At 40.0% G+C, this 19,403-nt stretch overlaps 1 protein-coding gene across 1 annotated transcript in view; it reads right to left on the bottom strand.

The window, feature by feature from the left end:
* pdzrn4 (PDZ domain containing ring finger 4) overlaps positions 1 to 2,957 on the bottom strand; it is a 33,558-nt gene extending 30,601 nt beyond the window's left edge. The window contains exon 1 of the mRNA XM_053313775.1: positions 2,889 to 2,957. Within this exon, the coding sequence (XP_053169750.1) occupies positions 2,889 to 2,957 (69 nt within the window). The remainder of the gene's footprint in view (positions 1 to 2,888) is intronic.
* Positions 2,958 to 19,403: the final 16,446 nt, after the last annotated feature.

Below are 19,403 nucleotides of genomic sequence, written 5' to 3'. Positions count from 1 at the left end.
CCTTCTCTTTCTCTCTTTCTCTTGCAGTGGTAATGAGAACTGTAGGTGTTCGCTGACTGTAACATACACACCACAGAGCATTTAATGGTAAGCGGGTGAGCTCACACACACACAAACTCAATATTCTTGGATGTCTGCCATAGTGCCAGGACACCAGCAGTGTGATGCGGAAATAGGAAGAAACCATATGGATCTTTTTTGTTGTTGATGTCCCAGCCAATCTCCATGTGAATGCCATGAGTTATGATCAACACATCCTCATAATTAACTGACAGTATAGGTCTAAAATCCAGCTGGCAAAAAAATGACCTATATTTACATTTATGCCATAGAGCAGCCACAGTAAGAATGACTAGAGGATCTCTAGAATGACCCACAGGAACATAACATGCCACTTTCCATCCAACCAATATAACCATTACTCTGGGATGGAAACAGGAAGCGATTAATGGTCTTCTGTAGCGAAGTTGCCTTGTTTGCTTAATCCAAACAGAAACAGGTGCGAGAAATAATTTAATACAATGTGTTTGTGAGTTTTAAAGGAGATTTCTTTCTTTTTTGATTTTCTGTAACTTACTGATACAATATTGAATATCCATACTAAACATGGTCAATGTTCTAAAATTTGAGATGAATGTATGAAAAGTGTTCCCTGAATGTTAAAGTTAGGGTTAGGGTTATTCTCTACCGAACTGACATGAGATGATGAGATGATGCGTGCCCACAAAAACCTCTGTAGTCATGGTTGCTAAGGTTAACGCTAAGGTTGTTTCACGGGCTGTTTGTGTTGTCCACTTATTTTTGGATTAGATTCAGACTCAATCATGTATTTGAGAAGTAGCACAATACTATTGTTTGTTTACATAGCCTCTGGAGGTGGAAGTGTGCGGAGGGGCACTTTCCAGGAGCTAACCATCAGGGTCCTTAAACAGACATGCTAAAACAGCTAGAGACTGGATTTGGGGCTATATAAGTTGCCAGTAATAATAATAATTTAAATAAGGCATTTTTAGAACTTTAAGTCATACAAATATCATCCAGTACAGCACCAAAATAAAGACATAAACCTAGCAATATGCATGTCATGTAATCTTTAAAATGGTAGGACAGAGCCACACTAGGTATTTCCCCAGTTTCCACTCTTTAAGTTAAGCTAAGCTGACGTCTGCTGGCTCCAGCTACATATTTACCTTGAGAGTTGTACCAGTTAAATAATCTAATTCTTGCTCTATTTCCCAGTCCCTTTAGACCTGAAAACAATATTTAGTATCACCATAAGTCAGTCAGATGTTTTGGTTGCCTTTAAATAGTTAATCAATTTAAACTGCTCAACAGTTTACCATACTGTACAAATCCCTTTGTTTTGCTTGGTAAATTTAATTCACCTCAACAGGGCCATGGCCTCCTAGGGTTTCCTTTAATTGACATGGCTAATTTTCTTGCACTCCACCCAGGCAGACGACACAGACATTCACTATCTCATTAAAGCATGGGGGCATTAAGTCTGAGAGTGTAATGAGCTCGTGACTGCAGCACTGTGAATGGCGTTGAAAAAAGCAGCATGTAGCAGCAATGGAAGGTTAGAGCAATGTATTCTTTACATTATAGAGAAGCCATAAGAAGAAAACAAGCAGTCATTGTACCCATCTTACTACCAACCAGTGCTCAAAAGATCTATGACTGGACACTTTGGATGATCAGATATTTGACATTACACAACTAACGAGAAGTATTCAGCTTTCTCATTATACAGTATCCAGTTTCCCTGCTGTCTGTAACTGTGTAAGATAATAAATGATGAATGAATCTTCGCTGCTGCTGGCCAGGCATTCACTTGTACTGAACTCAATAACAGAGAAAAACCAGAGCACGTGTTTCCCACATTCAGTGCAGCACATAAACATATCGCTACTATAAAAGCCATGTAACGGCTCTTTATACGTGTTTATCTGTCTTCATGCTTTAAATTAAAAATTCACATTAACAGCTGCAACCTGCTAAAATGCAAAAACAGTTTTTCTTCTATCCAGAAAGAATAACATTATGAGGAGATACACTTTCCTATCTAATCAACACATTCCAGCCAAGCCCAGTACAATATGAAAAGTTAAACATTCACCTCATTTTACAGCTCATAATGACAATATAAACAAGTTTTTAGGAATATATGGTAGTTGTCAGTTAAAAGAAGTGTAAACACAGTGATTACAATAATTCATGATTGCCTTAAACCATTCAGTAAATCAATAGAAATGAACCATTTCACAATAAGAGGTATCAAATATGCTGTGGCTAGATTTTGATGTGACAGCAGCAATCTGAATCCCGTCATATCAGGTCAGGAGAAGGAAAAAGAAACGAATCCATTTCTGACAAACAACAGAGCAGAAAACAGCAGAACACATTTGCTGCTTGTTCTTTGAACTGTATTGCTTCTAGACAGTCGCAGGCAGAGGAGATGAGATGAATCCCCCTGGAGCCAGCGCGGGAAGAAGAGCTGAACTTGTTCTCACATCTCATGCTACTGAGGAGAAATAACTAGCTGCACTCACTTTGATGGAGAGAGAAATACACACACACAGTCTCTCTGCCTGGCTGCTTGGAATTAACTCATTTTTTGTACATTTCTCTCATGTCCCTCTCCTATTTTTCTCCTGGTTTCTCCCATTCAAGCTGTCTGCTGTTTTTCCTTTTCTTTCTCTATGTCTTTGCTTAGTTACTGTCATTGTCTCTTGTTATTCAGTCTCACTTTTACCTTGCCTGCTCATCGGAGAGAAATTTAAATTAATTCCAGAGATCAAATCATTCCCATCAGTTCCTCTACTGTCCTTAAGTTTATCACAGCTCACCATCAACCACCTCCTCTCTTCCTTTTAAGTCTCACTTACCTGTGCGATCTCATACAGCAGTTTGTAGTGTTCCTCCCGTTTCTGCAAGGTGCACAAATTGCAGCCCATTCTAGTTGTCAGGGAAACAGTGCCGAGTGCCCGCCGGAGTGTGTGTGTGCTGTCTGCGGTGTGTGTGAGTTCCCCCAGGGGCGAAACGCACTTGGGCTTCCTTTTTTCCTTGGCTCCCCCACACCTCTTTCTCATCCGTGTATCCTCAGAGATCCCCCTCTGTCGCTCCGAGCGCAAAACACACAGACACACACACACACACGTGCATCAGTTCACTGTGTTTCAGTAGAGGTTGTGGATGTTGGTCCCTTCAGTTGTCTCTGTGTGTCTGTGTGTGTATGTGTTTGTAGGGATTGTTTCAGTGGTGAGATGAGTAAAAGCACCTGGATTCTCTTTCCCTCTTGTCTGTCACTCCTTCCCCTGTTTCTCACTTGCATGCCTACATACACTCTCCCACTCTCTTTCTCCACCACCTCCTCTCCCTCAGTGTGAGCATACACTCTATGCACACACACTTTTGGCTCAGGGAGACACACCTCCTCCTGTGGCAGGCTGCCTACACATGCCTGCTCCTACTCTAGCTCATGAATAGAGAGCCTCCTCATTGGCTGTTTAAGGAAAGGGGCTGGGAGAAGAGGGTGGGGACTTGTCTTATCTTGGGCAGATTGAGTATCTGAACATTATTGTTGTTGTGTTGGTGGAGTGAAGGACAGGCTACATGTGCGTGTGTGAATGCTCTAGTGGTTCCATCTGTATTTGTATGCCCATGAGTGCATCTGTTTGTTGTCTGTAAATGTGCTCAGTATTTGTGTGTACACATTCCCACTACAGACAAAATCCAAAATCTCTACATTTCAATACAAAACGGGAGTATAAATTCCTTCTTCACAGTTAATCAAGTTACCGTGAGGGCTATTTGTCAGTGCGCACATTTGACAACTGGATTTGTCATGGAAATCAATCTCATTTGGATTCAATCAGATAGCCTTTTGCACTCAGTACAATGGTCGGAGGAGTGGTGTTTAGTGGCTGCCATAGATTTACAGTCAAAGAGCGATAGTCACCAAACAGATGCTCCCTCTCTCTCTACCGACAGTTAGACAAGGGCACTGGACTGGGCTGACACACAGGAAGAAACACAGACCAGTATTGATTGGCTTCAAATTAGCTTCCAGCCCAACTGGCCCCTCTCCACGGGGGTGAGGGACCGAGAGGGTGATGGAAAGAGGAGGAGAGAAAAAAGATGGAAGATTCATACCATACATGCTGCTAAGACAAATTAAAAAATAATAGTGAGGCAGTATAAATGAAATAAACTGGTCATGCCTGCAAATGCATCTTGCTGCTTGTGTTTTGTGTTGGGATGAAATAATGATGTGAGCATGTTGTCCTGAGGGCAGTTCACCACACTGTTTGTAAGCATAACCTTCAGCACTACAATAGGCATTATGAACCACACTGAACAACATAGTGGAACAACACATTCTAAAGTCCAATTGTAGTGTTTCTATTATAATTGTTGGTTATTAGTTCTTTACAAAAGGCTAGTACAGCTTGTACTGTAGCATATTCTCTGTTATATTCATGAAAACTGTTATGGCAAACTGAGAACAGAAACACCATATGTCTACATGACGAATAGCCATCACTGCTAAGACTATGAGGAGTGAGCATGGATGCGTCATCCTCCTTATCACCAGTCATGCAGGTACAAGGACCATAGTGGTTCAGTCAAGGGCGTCAGAGCAGATCCAGATACAGCCCCCTAGATAACACTTAACCCTTTCTCTCCGACCACTCTTGTATTCTGATGAGGTCACCGCTGTCTCAGCTGACCTCTAAAGGTGACTTCTTAGGGGTGACATCACCAGCTAATGAACTTTAAGGTTCTTCTTTTCCTTTCATTATTTTTTCTCATGGTTGATTTTTCCCCACTCTCTTCCAGTGCTGATTTTTGCAGTTTAAGTATGGGATTAACAATATTAGTGGGCTCTAGTTAAACCGCTGCTGTGATCACCCATAAGCTCAGACTTGCTGACAGACACGCAACCATAGAGCATTAAAGTCTGTCAGATACTCTCAGTCTGAGAACCACTCCATCATCTTCAACAACTCTGAGTATTCCAAATTCTAGTCCCTTGACACACATTTCCTCCTGTTCTGTATAACACAAGCATACAGAAAGTATAACGAGTAAAGAGAGTATGATAAGTATTCAATAAGCTTTTAAATTTTTTCCTCCCATTCTATAATAATACAATTTCAATGGGTCTAAATACAGACCTAAAAACACATGACCAATTCAGTCTTGGAATTTTTAATGTGTCATTTTGGAGAAGAGCTGTTAAAAAACACATGTGGAGATATGACATGACTGCAAATATTAAAAACTGTTACGCCTGATCACACCGGGCGCGGAAGCACCGGGCTTGGAAATTCTTGCGCGTGCCACAACCCTTCAGTTCACACCAAAGCGTATTTCTCCGCGCCGGTCGGCAAGCAGCTCTGCTCCTCTGCTCCTCTGTTGTCACACTTGGAGCTGTTTTTTCACTGTCTCTGTTTGCATGAGTATGACACCCCACCCCTGTGTCCCTCTCTCTTTTGTGTGTGTGTGTGTGTGTGTGTGTGTGTTCATTTCGTGCTCTGATTAGACACACATACACCGCATTCGTCAAACGGGGTGTTTAATTATTGAAAAATAGTTTTATTTTGACATGCTTTATTTAGAAAACCGGGTTCTCTCGTTGTTGCTTTGTTTGACGGCGAAATGAAATGCAGTGCTTCCTATGTGAACGACACCATTAATTAACATGGGCGCCGTAAGGCTCCTTGGCGCTTCGCAGCTAATCGCGCCGCTTCCGCGTCCAGGCCTTAAGAGGAACTCCAACTATTAAGACTTGTAGGCTTTATTAGATTAACATAGATTAACATACCCTAACCCATCAACTATACAAATGTGATATGACAACACTTGTGTCTTAATTTTTCATAAAATTGGAAAAAAATCCTTTCACTTGTAGGTCGGCATTGTCGCAATGCATTCTGGGTAGGGATGTCAAATGGTCGCAGTGGTCTTTGGTCCCAGTCTGTTTCCCTCACAGTGAGTGTTTTCTGTTCAACCTTTCCAAGTTGAACCCAAGCACAATGTCAGTGAGAACAGCACAGCTCCAAACAGACTCCAAAATGACCATACAGTAGATTTATTGCCTCTCTGTTTCAACAAAAACTGAACTTTATAACCTTCATGAAGTGAGAATTTACTGCAGGACTGTTGTATTAGACTACAATACTTTTAGCAAGGTGGAATGTAAATGACATGGTCATGGACATGAACTCACATTCAAACACACACAAACACAACCACACACCAGATACACAGTTATTGAAAGCTTAAAATTTTCTATTTTATTCCTCCACTTTTAACTGAGATGGAAGTAAATCCAAAATGCATGGCATTTCTGCAGAAAGTGACATCATCATCATTGTGGTCATTTATGGCCTATCACCATGCTCTTTATTGTTCATATCACCTGCTTTCCATCATCTCTCCACTCCCATTTCATCATTTTCTTCTATTGTCCCTGTGCACTGTACACCGACACCAGACAGATGTGTGGCTCATGTTCTCATATAAAATTGAAGAGTCTCGTAACTTTAAGAGACGTGGGATTTGAACCGTACAGATCTGTAACCGTATGAGGAATATTACAGATTTGCACAAAGTGTTCTTCATTGTCTTTGATGTTGAAGAACTGGACTGCTAATAAGGCAGTGGTGTGGTGTCATACTTGCAAGATTGCATGTTCTTAGACTACTAGTTAACTTTTGGTATAAGGAAGGCTGGGGTGGGTTCAAACAGCTGTACTGGACATTTATATTTTGTGGTAATGTTCGTCAGTGTGATCTGCCAGTCAGTCAAAGGTTAACCAAAAATAGCTCACTGCAGGGAAAAAGTGTTGCACTTCAAAGGAACCCTGAAACGCAACATTTGCATAATGTCCTATATGGCTCTGATTGAAAGAAAATGAGCCATTTTGCACGTTTCTCTCTGCAAATAGAAACTAGTTAGGTGAGCTTTGAACCATTGCAGTGCTGAATCTATATTCGAGTGCAAGAAACTTTCCAAAAGCAACAAGTTCTCAGGTAAAGCTGGTAATCACAAATGCGTGAATTCTTCACCAAGATGTTCAAAGGCTACAGTATCCTTGACGACAGACAGAGCTGCGTCAGAGCTGATCTAATCAGGAACAATGATCACGCATTCGGTCTGTGCTCAGAAGCCTGCATTGCAGAATACCAACAAACTGTTAAATAAGTTATAGGTGAAACTTTTCTCTGTTTCTCCTACAAAGTTGCTTTGAAGCACATCAATGTAGACACGACAGAGGGGTGTGTCTTTAATATTACCGCAGGCAGACACCTCCAGGGCTCATAAATTTTGCTTTTATGCTGATCTGCGAGTGTCCTTTATCCAATGTCATTTATGAGTCTTTAAGATGACAGTTATGATGTTCAAAAAGCAGCAGAGAAGTCACAAAGAAAGCTGTGATGCTTTCTGTGCATTTGTTACACCAAAGTTGAAAAAGAAACATGCTGATGTCAGTCCTGACAATCTGGTACCAATCTGTGATTTATGCTGTTGTATTGTATTCTTTGTTTTTGGCAAAAGATTGAATCATTTACTAACCACCTGTGGATGTTTACTAATATTTTGCATGTAATGTGAGTTTTATGTGTCATGCCATGTATAGAGAGATCAATACAAAGAAGCGTTTCTGCTATCATAGACAGCTGGGTGTCTCAAAGCCAATGGCATGAGAAGAGCCTAAGGGCGACCCACACACAGCTCTCAATAGCCATAACCCATACATTATTTAACACTCTGAACCATTCATCTAGGTAAAAACACGATTAGAGTGCTACTTACAGTGCAAAGCTAAAGGCCGAGGGGAAATGATGGTACGTGATGATAATTGAAAAGCAACGTCGCCTTTTTGTTTTTTGTTCTAGCAGTTACATTGTAACTATTCATTACTGTCTAATTACTTTGCAAGAGGCCAACATTCAGATCCAGTCCTCATAATGACTATCTCTCAACCACTCATTGTCTCCTGATCCTGAAGGTTGAAGCAAAATGACTGACTCTGTAAAAAGAAATCATTTAATTATCAAATTACGAGTAAAATTATAAGAGAAACAAAAGGCAGTCAGGCCATAAAAGTAAGAAAAAGACAAAAACGCTAAACTGGGATCCATTCAACAAAACACAGAGAGACCTTTGTTCATAATTTGCTGACTGCCAGTTGGGCAAAAAATCATTCATTAGTGAGTTATTGCAGAAACAGTGTGTTTTAATATACAATCTTAGTTCTTTCCCCTTTGAGCAGCCAGGCAGCAAGTGAGTTTGACACACGCACATATACACAAACAATATGTGTGATAATGAAGCCATTCAGAGCTTAGCAGCCATTAAAACAAGTCAAATCACTGTTGAATCAGCCACTAACACTTTTGTTTTCATTGCTCCATTGAACAAGGCTATAAAGGAAAGCATATGGACACATTTCAGGATCTGAACCATTATGGCCAGACACCCAGAGGCTGTGTTAGCCCCTCCTTGGTTAATCTCACTATTCAACTTACCACCTCAATACAACATGACCATGGGCAGGGGGTAATATGAGACCACAACAGCCTCTTTACTCGATACGCTAGCAGCCAAACTGGCGTCTGACCAGCTGACCTCACACCACGTTGGCCGTGCTGGGTCAAGTACAATAAGAGTGGAGTTGTCCTCAGGCACTGGAAAACAGGTTCAGATATCCATCAGCAGCTTTACTTTGATTATTGAGCAGGTTGAATACACAACACTGGCACAAAATCAGCCTATGCATGGAGGAGCTTTCCACTGAAACACATTTCACTCACTGCCACCAGTAGGTAATTTTTTACATCTCCAGTGAAGTACATCAACATCTACTTGATGGATTGCTACAATTCTTATGCACTGACATTAATGTTTCCCTGGCATTCATACTAGTAGTATGGTTATCATCCAAATCAACACAAATATGTCATGGAGTTATCTGATTCCAGCATCTGAACAAACTAGAGCTCATCTGCCACACAGCTGAGTCTCAGGTTTCACCCTGGCCACAGTGTGTGTATGTGTGCATAAAGAGACAGAAAGGTAGTGGGACATTACAGTCTGTGCTTATAGCCTCAGGGTTTAAACATACACAGATACCCCCTGTTTGTGGACACACACATACAGTGGAGTGCTGCTGGGCTCCGGGCCTGGCCTTGTTATGTTAACCCAATAGCACAGCTCCAATAAAACTGATTAGAGAAGTCTCCCCCTGCTGCTCCCAGGTCCTGCTGCAGGACTAATGGCACAAGTGGGCCTCTTAAACTTTCCACAACAACTGTGCCAATATTGAACCATGAGGATGGATGCAGCATCAGGTCCAAGACAGCACCATTGGTGACACCCAAGGGAGGGAGGGGAGAAGATGGATAAACTAGACAGACAGATAAAAATAGAAGGAAAATAAATAGATAGAAAAGTAGATCAATAGATACCGAGATTTGTCCTTCTTTTTCTATTGCCGTCTCTCTATCTGAATGCCGTGCACATCATCCTCTCCTCCACTCCACACTGCTGAGTGCAGGAAGGCCAAGCCAGCTGTTCCTCCATTGTCCAGGTGCTTAACAGGATTACAGGGGGGCACAAGGCCAGCCTCATCCACACACACACCACACATCTCTCTCACACACACACACACACACACACACACACACGCACACACACACACAGACTTAACGTAAAACTTCAAAGGCAGACCAAGAAGCACAAGGACACATCATCCCTCGGCTTTATGGACAATAACTGGGGCCATGCTTGGTGGGGCATGCAGATAGTGTATCATTGGGATGCTCAGTGTTTCAGAAATCATTGCAAAAATATATACAATAATTTCAGCCATTTAATCATGCATTCAATATTGTATTATTCACTATTTTTAATAACTGAAAAAATGATTTATTTATTCACTACCACCATTTTCTCTCTCTAAAAAACATAATAACTATAATAAATCACTCCACTTAGTATACAGATGTTAGTATTTGCTAGTAGCATTTCAACAGGAAATAGCGGCAGAGAAATTTGCATTTGAAATAGGTGGAAATAAAATAATTACTAAGATGTCAGGACTATATAGAACCAGTACAGAACTTGTTAAACTGTTAAACTGTGCAATTTGTAGTTAGGTGTAGTATTTCTTCGTAGCCTTCCATAACTCACAGTGATGATCTGTGTAGGATTGATCTCCAACATGGTTCCCCTGACCCATGGATGAAACCCTTTTCTCTCTTTTCATGTTGTTTTTCTTTTTGCTTTCCTGTAAGTTTTGCCTTGCTATAAGACCCTTTTGATCTGTATCAATGTCGGGGCCTGAAAGGATTCTTTATGCATTTTATATTGGACAAATACTCTGTTCTCTTGCTCTGAGGTTTACTATAAATAAAATGCTCAAATAAACAGAATGGTGGATTCACAAAAGGATTGCATGGCTTTTACAGCTGCAAAACCTGTGCAAATGAAACAAAAAGAAACTGTAATTCATAAAGCCCCCATGGAGGGTGAAATGTACCGCAAACTGTGCTGCCAAGCACATAGAGTCTTGGTGCTCCTTTGCTATTTTCACATATTTAAATTAGGTAATATGCACACATTGGCACAAAATTGGCTTCTTTCTATGCAAATGAGCCTAATTGCAAAAACAGTCCAATTCACAAAGACCAGCGTTAACAGCCACACGTAGTCGGAGTGAAATTATTAGTGTCCTCAGAGAGTTCTCTCTCTTGCTCGCTCTTTTCAAATCTTCAAGCTTGTGAGGCATTGATTAATTGATATTGAATGATATCAAGAATGAAATCTTCACTCAGAGACTGGGGGGATCAAGTGGGTATGGGATGGCAGGCTTATCTTGGACTTTCAGCCACTTAAAAATAAAAATGTCCTGGAGCTCAGGATTCATCCGTAGGGGCTGCTTTATTACAAACAATCCCACCGTGTCAACCTGAATCTGTGTGTAACAACTGACCTGTGTAGATGTGTAGCACAACACAGAACATTGATTACCATCAGAACTTAAACAATCCAGTGGTAATGAAGTTACTGCTGCTGTGCCATGTGTTTAAATGCACATAACCTCTTCCTCAGTTTATTGTTCCACACTTATTGTTTTAGCTGCTATGTGATTTCAAGGTGGTATCAGCGGCTGCAATCCATTCTTTGTGAATTCACCCCTTAGTGTTGACCACAACAGACCCCCACAAGAAACAAAACATTTGGGTGAAAACAGAAGCACAACTCTTTTCTATGGGATCAAATATGTGAGTGCTGCAATTTTGTCAATTAAGCATTTATGAATTATGCACAGTTGCCAGTTATGCAAAAAAACTAAATAAAAAAACCCAAATAATCTGTCTACCATAATGCTTCTTAATATTTTGTAAGACTTCAGGGACTAGACACTAGACCTTTCTGCCTCTCACACATCTGCTTTCCCTTTTTTCGCATGCACATCCTCCCTTGACAGAGCATAACCCTTCAATGCACCGGCTGGATTTAAAAGGGCTTCCCTGTTGTGAATTAACGTGGCCTTAATCTGGCCCCCCACACACGGCGATAAAGCAGTATAAGAGACAGAGCGTGTTCGGTCAGACGACTCAAGCTTAGTCATACGCCACTGAGCTCCAAGTGGGTCTCGCAATGTCGTGTGCCGTCTCACTTCCTGGTTCCAGCTGCCGGTACCCCCTTCCTGTCTAATCCTGACTGCAGGACACGCTACTGCCTGTCCGGAAGATAAGGAAGTGTCCATTGTCTTCTTAATCCTCCTTATGGCTGTATATTATGGTGTTACTTACATCAGTCAGCCAACTTGAAGTGTAGTTAGAGAAGAAAGGCAGATGACACAAAGGTTCCATCTGGAAGAAAAAAGTTTTTTTATTGAAAGAAGGGATAAGACACATGTTTAAAGACAGAAGGGGGGAAATGAAACTTCACATCACAAAAAATAACTTGTATTGAAAACCCTGAGATGCATCTTTCACAAGAGAATATAACAATGTAGATTTTAGTCAATTACTTTTCTTTGATTCCCTTAAAAGCAGCCTTTTCACATACAATTCTTGAATTCATCATTTTCTATCAGCTATACCTCTGATCATGGCTGGCCTTGTAAAATGTTCATTTGCTGGAAAAACAGAAGTGTAACATTTCTGATCCTGTAACCTGTTATTATCAATTCCTTTACATGGCAGGAGGAGCCGCATTGAGTTTACATTTGAATGCCTTGTGTGCATGGCATTGTGTCCATAACAACAGAGGCCAGAGCCCATGTAGTGAATAAACACATAGTATTGATTCAGCCCTCTGTGGCCAAGGGTGTGGCTGGCTAACTGGCAGCGGTTGGCCCTACAATCAATATGCTCAATAAAGTGCAGATTGTTGAACATACAGTAATTTGGTAAATCCCAAGGAACAGAGTGAGCTCTGATGTTGGGCAAATCTATACTCAGGTCAGTGAGGGATTTCTAAAGGTCCATTTCCATGTCCTTCAGTCATGTCTTGCGTTATTTAATCACTTTGAGACTTGAATGATGTGCATGTGTTTGGTGTGACAGTTACGTTATTTTTCTGTATGCATTTTGATTATATTAATTATTAGATTATATTATAATCTTGCAACCATATATAATTGTGGAGCCTGAAAGAGGACATGTCATGCACACATTGGCAGGTCTAAAGTTCAAAGTTTTTATTTACCTTATACTGGTCCTTTATGTGGACCCTCAGACTTCAGCCCCCCCACCCCACCACCAGTACTGAAGAACACACTCTGTTTTGCCTGGTTAGCTCCCAGAGTCTTGCAGTCTGGGAAGGGGCACCCCTTGCCAGACTTCCGCCAGATATATAAAACAACAATAGTAGTCAGATTTTGCTTCTTTCTCCCATTTTTTAAAACAAAAAAATCTATCAAATCTATGTTTGAACCAGAATTTGATCCTAAAATATGCAAGGAGACAACGCAAACAATTCATGCTATTCCAATGGAACAATAGAGACTTTTTTCACATTGTGCCATGTGACTGTATCATGTCTATATTTAAGATGGCGTTGCACATTGTCCCTTTAGCTTGATGGAGAGCAATGGTGCTCCAGACGTCACCTTAGCACAATAAATAAGTGGACATTAGAGCTTTGCAGTATGTAATCACAACATGCTGCAGGCCTCTAATCCTGTGTGTATTAGCCTTGCATGGTCAATTCATTATTGCCAAGAAGACCTAAAATTACAAATAGCTCAAATTGTTAGTTGTTGCTTCATCAAATATCACCAGATGAACATATCTAAACAGCCCAGCATCAGACCGATCTGTTGACCAATCTGTCCCTAGTGCATTTTATTTGATTGCATCTGCTGTAAAGCTACAGGGTGCTTTGGTCTACAAATGTTCTCTGTTGGTGTGCTTGTTTTTTTAATGCTCACACAATTGCCAGATATTTTGAGATAGAATGGCTTTTTTCCATCAGAAATGATCTACACACAAATAAATGTGATTGATTGTTTGATTGACTGGGCATGCCTTTAGCACCCTGCTGGTCCCAAAGTGACCAATAAAACATTTACTGTCCCCTCGATGGCTGTACAACAAAGTAAAAAAATGGCTTTACAAGGAGAAGATGACCCATCGTAGTCCAATTGAATGGTTTCATTTCATTCTGCAATATACTGGATTTATTTGTAACAACAAACCACTTAAAGCTTAAAATTACCTACATGAAATACCAACAAAGTATTACTTGCACACCTGTGATAATTATGTTTTATTTGAGGATGCACTTTCCATATTTCATGCAGTAGGCTATGAGGTACAATTTCATAAAATGTCAAATTTAAATTCAAGCAAAAATACAAAGAGCAAAAAGAGCTGTGCTTTTAACATAACATTGCTAACCATCTGTTTAGTATTGACTTATAGGTAATTTCATACATTATAGACTGATGCTACATGGTTCAAACCAGCCTCAACAGAGACCATTTGGTACACACAAAGCTCTGACACCAGCATCATGATGACCCCAGAGGTCAAAGGGATGTAAGGTTCAGATGGCCTCAGTCTTTGCAATGCTAATGAGGATTGTAGAGGACCCCTCTGTCACAAGGACCTGGTATTGCAACACACAAACACACATATTTTCTATTGACCCCAAACTTTCACCATCCTACTTTAAACACAATTGTAATATAAAACTGAAATATTAACACAAGCGTGACACCTGTACATATTTGTTTAGCTGAACTGGACTCTAGTTCTATTTCCCCTTTGGTGCAATTCATTTGGGCCAGCCTTAATGCAGTTGGAATGGTTTGCTGTGGGAACATGATCCAACAGCCGGTGTCTCCAAACTTGAGCTAAATAGCTCCAGTAGCCAGGTGTACTTTGCATACTGGTATATGGATGAGCGAAATCCACTGTTGTTAGCAAGTAGCTGAAAATGAGTTCAGGCCCAACCTGGACTGGCACAATGAAGAGCGTTTTTGGCCAGAGGATCTTTTTCAGGACTTTTTCCCATATTTATGTTCTGTGTGTGTGAAACCGAACAGAGAAAATATAGCCTTGAAAATGTCTTTAAACTAGCTCAAATAAGTTTATTCACCTCTAAAATCTATAAGTCTTATTCTCTCAAGGACAGAGCTAAAAGAACATAGACACACTGAATGTTTAAAGCTCTGTCTTTGTCTTTGGTCTTATAAAATCCTTTGTTTCTCTAATCCAGCAGCAGCTTGTCAGTTGTTTATGATCCAATATCAAGCCATTTTTTACAGCCACCTCGGACGGGGGGAAAAGCACAGAAGGTCACAGTGTAGGTTTTTATTGATACATACCAATGGTGAAAGTCATAATGCTGTCAAAAGCATTTTACAGCACCTAACTGCTTGTTAAAGACACCCTGTCAGATATGAATGGACTTGATACATATTCATGAATTAACACGTCTCACCTGAACGTACAGCATTTTCCATATGTTTGAATCAATGAGTCTTTAACAATAGTCGGATGCTGGGCACTAAGACCTTATTTTTTTACCTCCCTCTCTTGACTTGACATCATGCCATGGTTGTCATAGCAACCATGCAATATGACAGAGCTGATGACAGAGGAGTGCTAAGCGGAGATCTGTCACTGAAATAGCCTCATAAGGTGGAGCCATACTATAATGATGTGTGTACCTGTGTGTGTGTGTGTGTGTGTGTGTGTGTGTGTGTTTGTGTGTCTGTGTGTGTGTGTGTGTGTGTGTGTGTGTGTGTGTGTGTGTGTACCATTACTTTTTCTTCTGTTATGTCCACAAAAAGCCAAATAATTTTGGTTTGATTTGACCTGGGAATTCTCCTCCCATCACAAACATGACAAAGGGCCGATGTCATGTGTGCTTGGATTGTATGTCATTTATTGATGGCAGACACAAAAAGAATATGGTTTTTCAGTTTGGTTGTACTTGACTGATCAGGGCTAAGAAGAAAAACTAGTCCAAAGAAGACTTTTTGCAACCTTTAAAAAGACAACTCACCTTACATAGAGTATGTTTTTGGCACATTGGATCTGTTGACTGAGCTTCAATTGAATACTGCAAATCGGCATGTTATTGATGTCTATGTAATCATTTCATTCAATCAACATAACTCTGGTTTAGGGCTGTCACTGTTTAGTACTCTATTGAACTACAAATACTCTACAAGAACAGCAGCTTTTATACTACAATAGGGTGCATTCCTAAGAATTGATCATTGGACCAATTGCATGCACTGTTGCCCTATCAGTAAACAATATGCTATTGTTTGTTTCTTAATGTTCCATTAACATAGAGAAATACATAGTGCTGCTGAATGGAAAATTGTTATATAGGTGAGGAGGTGATCAGATCAGATCATGTGTTTGGGTAAATACTTTGAGTTTTTGGTTATATCTGCACCCCTCTTGTCATGAAGAGGCACTTTCTTCTTTGTTGACCTTTAGTGGTCAATTCATCAGAGAGGAGCATTAGGGTGTGTTAGGGTCACATTGTGTCCCAGTGGGGGTCCTATTCGGTCAAAAAGATCAAAATGGTTAAGAGGCTTAATCTCATGAGGGGAAAGCTTGTTCAGTGGATCCATGATGCCACAAGGTCAGTTAAGTGTCAGAGTTCAAAAGGCACAACTCAACCTTTTTTTTCTTTCTTTTTAGCTTCCTTTCTTCCTCTTCTGAATTCTGTTAGTTCACCAGGTGATTTTTTTTAAAGAGTTCCTCCAAAAAGTTTAGCCCAGAGATATATTCATGCAGTATGGGCATCTTGGGTAAATCTGCCAAACAAAATGGTAAATACACTTGTAATCACAGGACTGACTCCAAAGCTCTCTGCAGACTTAAACCTCTCATCAGCCATCACTCTGGATGTATTGATGTGTTTTCAACTGAGTTGTAGCAACAGTGATGCAATGCAACAATTTTTCCCCCTATTATGTTCTGTGTACATTTCAGTCAAGTACAGGAACACAAGTCGTGTGCTGTTAACACATTCAGACATATTTGATATTGGACAAGGAGTGTTTGAACTAGGTCTGACTCATCTCCCCATTTTTCGCTCCAGAATATTTCCACACATTACTACAGGGAGAAATTGCTTTTTGGTTGATTTTGACTCCTGTGCTCTCTACATGTGGTTTAACTCAGATAAGAGAGAAAATATAGCAATACACGTGTGAGCAATATGATGCAAGCATTTATAAAAGTGAATAACAAGGTTTGCAGCACCTTAAAAGTTTGAAGCTTTTTCCAGCCACATTTCTGAGTGTCTGTGTTACTTGTGTCATTACGTGACCCGAGAGGCGATGTTACAGTTTTATGATAATTTCAACTTGGTCTGGGATTGCAGAATCCATGAGTATCTTCAAGTGCTGCAGTGGCAACCAAGACCACTCAAAGCATTTAGAGTATGTGGGATAAAAATATGAAGAGGCCTATTAAAGGTCTCAGCTTCCAGTGGCCAAATGTAACCACAGCTTGATGTAACGGGTCTTAATGGTAGAATATTAGGTGTATTTAACAGGCCACTTCTGTGGTCATGTCTCTTTTCTTCCCCTGCTATTACTTTTTCATCACTGATTCTCATTTTCCTGGTATCAGTCTCACCATCCATCCACCCATCCATCCCTCAGTTCTTGCTCTTGCCATTCCCAGGAAAATATTAAATGTCATAAAACACAATGACACACAGGAGTGGACACAATGAAATGACTTCAATGAAAGAAGTGATCGTATGTGTCACAAGATGTCATACAATAACAGAAGTAATAGAAACACCTGTAATGTATTTCATTTGGATGAAATATTATTTCATCAGGACTGTGGCCTGAGGACCAGAGCTATAATCAGATCACAACAATTTTAATATGCAATAACCTGCCAAAGACATGACATATTCATAAAGAAGGAGTTGTATCACAAATCTGTTCGCAGCCATACCTTAGAAGAAAAAGAAAAGAGGGCAGGAAAGAAAGAAAATAGATAGTTTTGGATACATCTGTGACAAATATTACAAGTGGTAAAGTAAGCCAGACTAACTGAACTTAAAGCTACTATTATCACTATTTTCATACTAACAGTTGATTAAGTAGCAATGTGTACGTGAAAGGTGTTTGTCATTGTGATAAACCCACAGATAATTATCACCCGACTATGCAGTTCGCACCTTATTATTCACCTCTAATACACACCCATTTAACAAACATTATTAGTTTTTTCATGGTAATTTTAATGGTGCTTGGTCTTAGCAGCCAATTATCCTATTCAAACATTTTAACAACAAAGGAAGTAAGGAAGCAAATGTAATTTTGTCAGGCGTACATGTTAACAAGCAACTATACAGCCAGATGATGGGCAGACCTGTTAATCCCAGAAAGAGATTGAATATATGAATACAAAATCAAAACATATGGCAAAAAAGGGCTTTAATATGCAGAAATGACCCATGTCTTATACATTCTCAGTGTTGTCTGAGCTCAAGACCTCATCTAATGTCTATTTGTTAAAAGACACATGCTTCTGAAAAACACTCAACTGCTTTTTAACTATAAGTTGCCTTGGAAAGAAATGAATAATGAATGAATTGAAATATCTAATAGCTCCAATCATATGGATATAATTAAATTTCTCAAAAGGTAATCATGGCCTTTCCTCTCTGCAACACTCTGTCATCACATCCTGCTATATTCTGTTGAGTGGTACCAATACTTGAACAAAAGACTTAGATTTAGAAGGTTATAAAATGTACTTTCAGTGTACATAATATGGGGTTGCTAGGGGTTCTGACAGCTGAGAATGCCTGTAAATCTCAAAACAAAATTTTAGGTAGGTCTCAAAAACTTCCTATTTATTTGCATGGCATGGTTTCTTTTCATATAACTTTCAAAATCTTTGTTTTTAAAATAATATCTGAAATATATATTATAACCAAAACCATTTATGGCAATTAGAGTGTCAATTACACAGCGTCCACTGGGTGGTGCTGTCACACCGCACATGCTGCCGTTCAGCGGGAAATGCTGCTAAATTTGTAAACTAGCACACATCGCTTTTCAACTTCATTGGTACCTGGAGAAAAATCAGTACAGCCAGCTGAACCAAGGAAGTTTAAATTAGTTCACATGCTAGTTTAAAATGTCTCAACCACAGAACAAATAAATACATAAATAGACTAGCTAGCGGTATGCCTTTCTTTTATTTTGGAAGTACCGCCCACTGCATCAGGACCCCCCAGTTGTCACAGGGCATTTCGTACACTGTGTATTTTACAACTTTCACCCATACTGATTACTATAGTTAACATAATAGCTGGTATAAATGCTACAATGTCAGTGGGTAGTGCGTTTGTGGCTTGACAAGAAAAAGTATATTGTATAAATTGAAAGAAAAGAAAGAAAGAGAGAGACATAAGGAGAGAAGATATATAAGTGATCAAAAACCATTTATCAAAAGGACAGGGTTGGATTGTCCCACTCTCAGTGAGACAAATGAATAGCTCTGTCAGTATCTACTAGAGTTATATGATGTATCTCCATGTCTATCTGTGCCTGTCATGCTCCCCTGCTTCCAATGCATGACAGTTATCCTGCTCCAGACTGTGTGGACAATAATAAAAACAAGGCTCCACATGACACCATGCCAATATAGTTGCACAAACTTTAGCTGCCAATAGGGGCTTTGTTCCAGCAAAGCATTTGTCTTGAAAATCTGGTGTTGGAGTGATTGTAATGTATGTGCGTCATGATGGCTTGGTGCTTTTTATTGCTCTATCACTAATGAGTAACTTTTCACTGCTCTCTTTGGTGGAAAGCTTCAAGCCACACCCATAAGTGTTCTTGAGTACAAATGTGCATCACTGGAGATCAATATCAA

The sequence above is a fragment of the Scomber japonicus genome, chromosome 23 (genome assembly GCF_027409825.1).
Source record: "Scomber japonicus isolate fScoJap1 chromosome 23, fScoJap1.pri, whole genome shotgun sequence".
NCBI classification, from domain to species: Eukaryota; Metazoa; Chordata; class Actinopteri; order Scombriformes; family Scombridae; genus Scomber; species Scomber japonicus.
The sequence above is the reverse complement of the archived record's forward strand: the minus strand, read 5'-3'. Positions and strand labels throughout refer to the sequence as shown.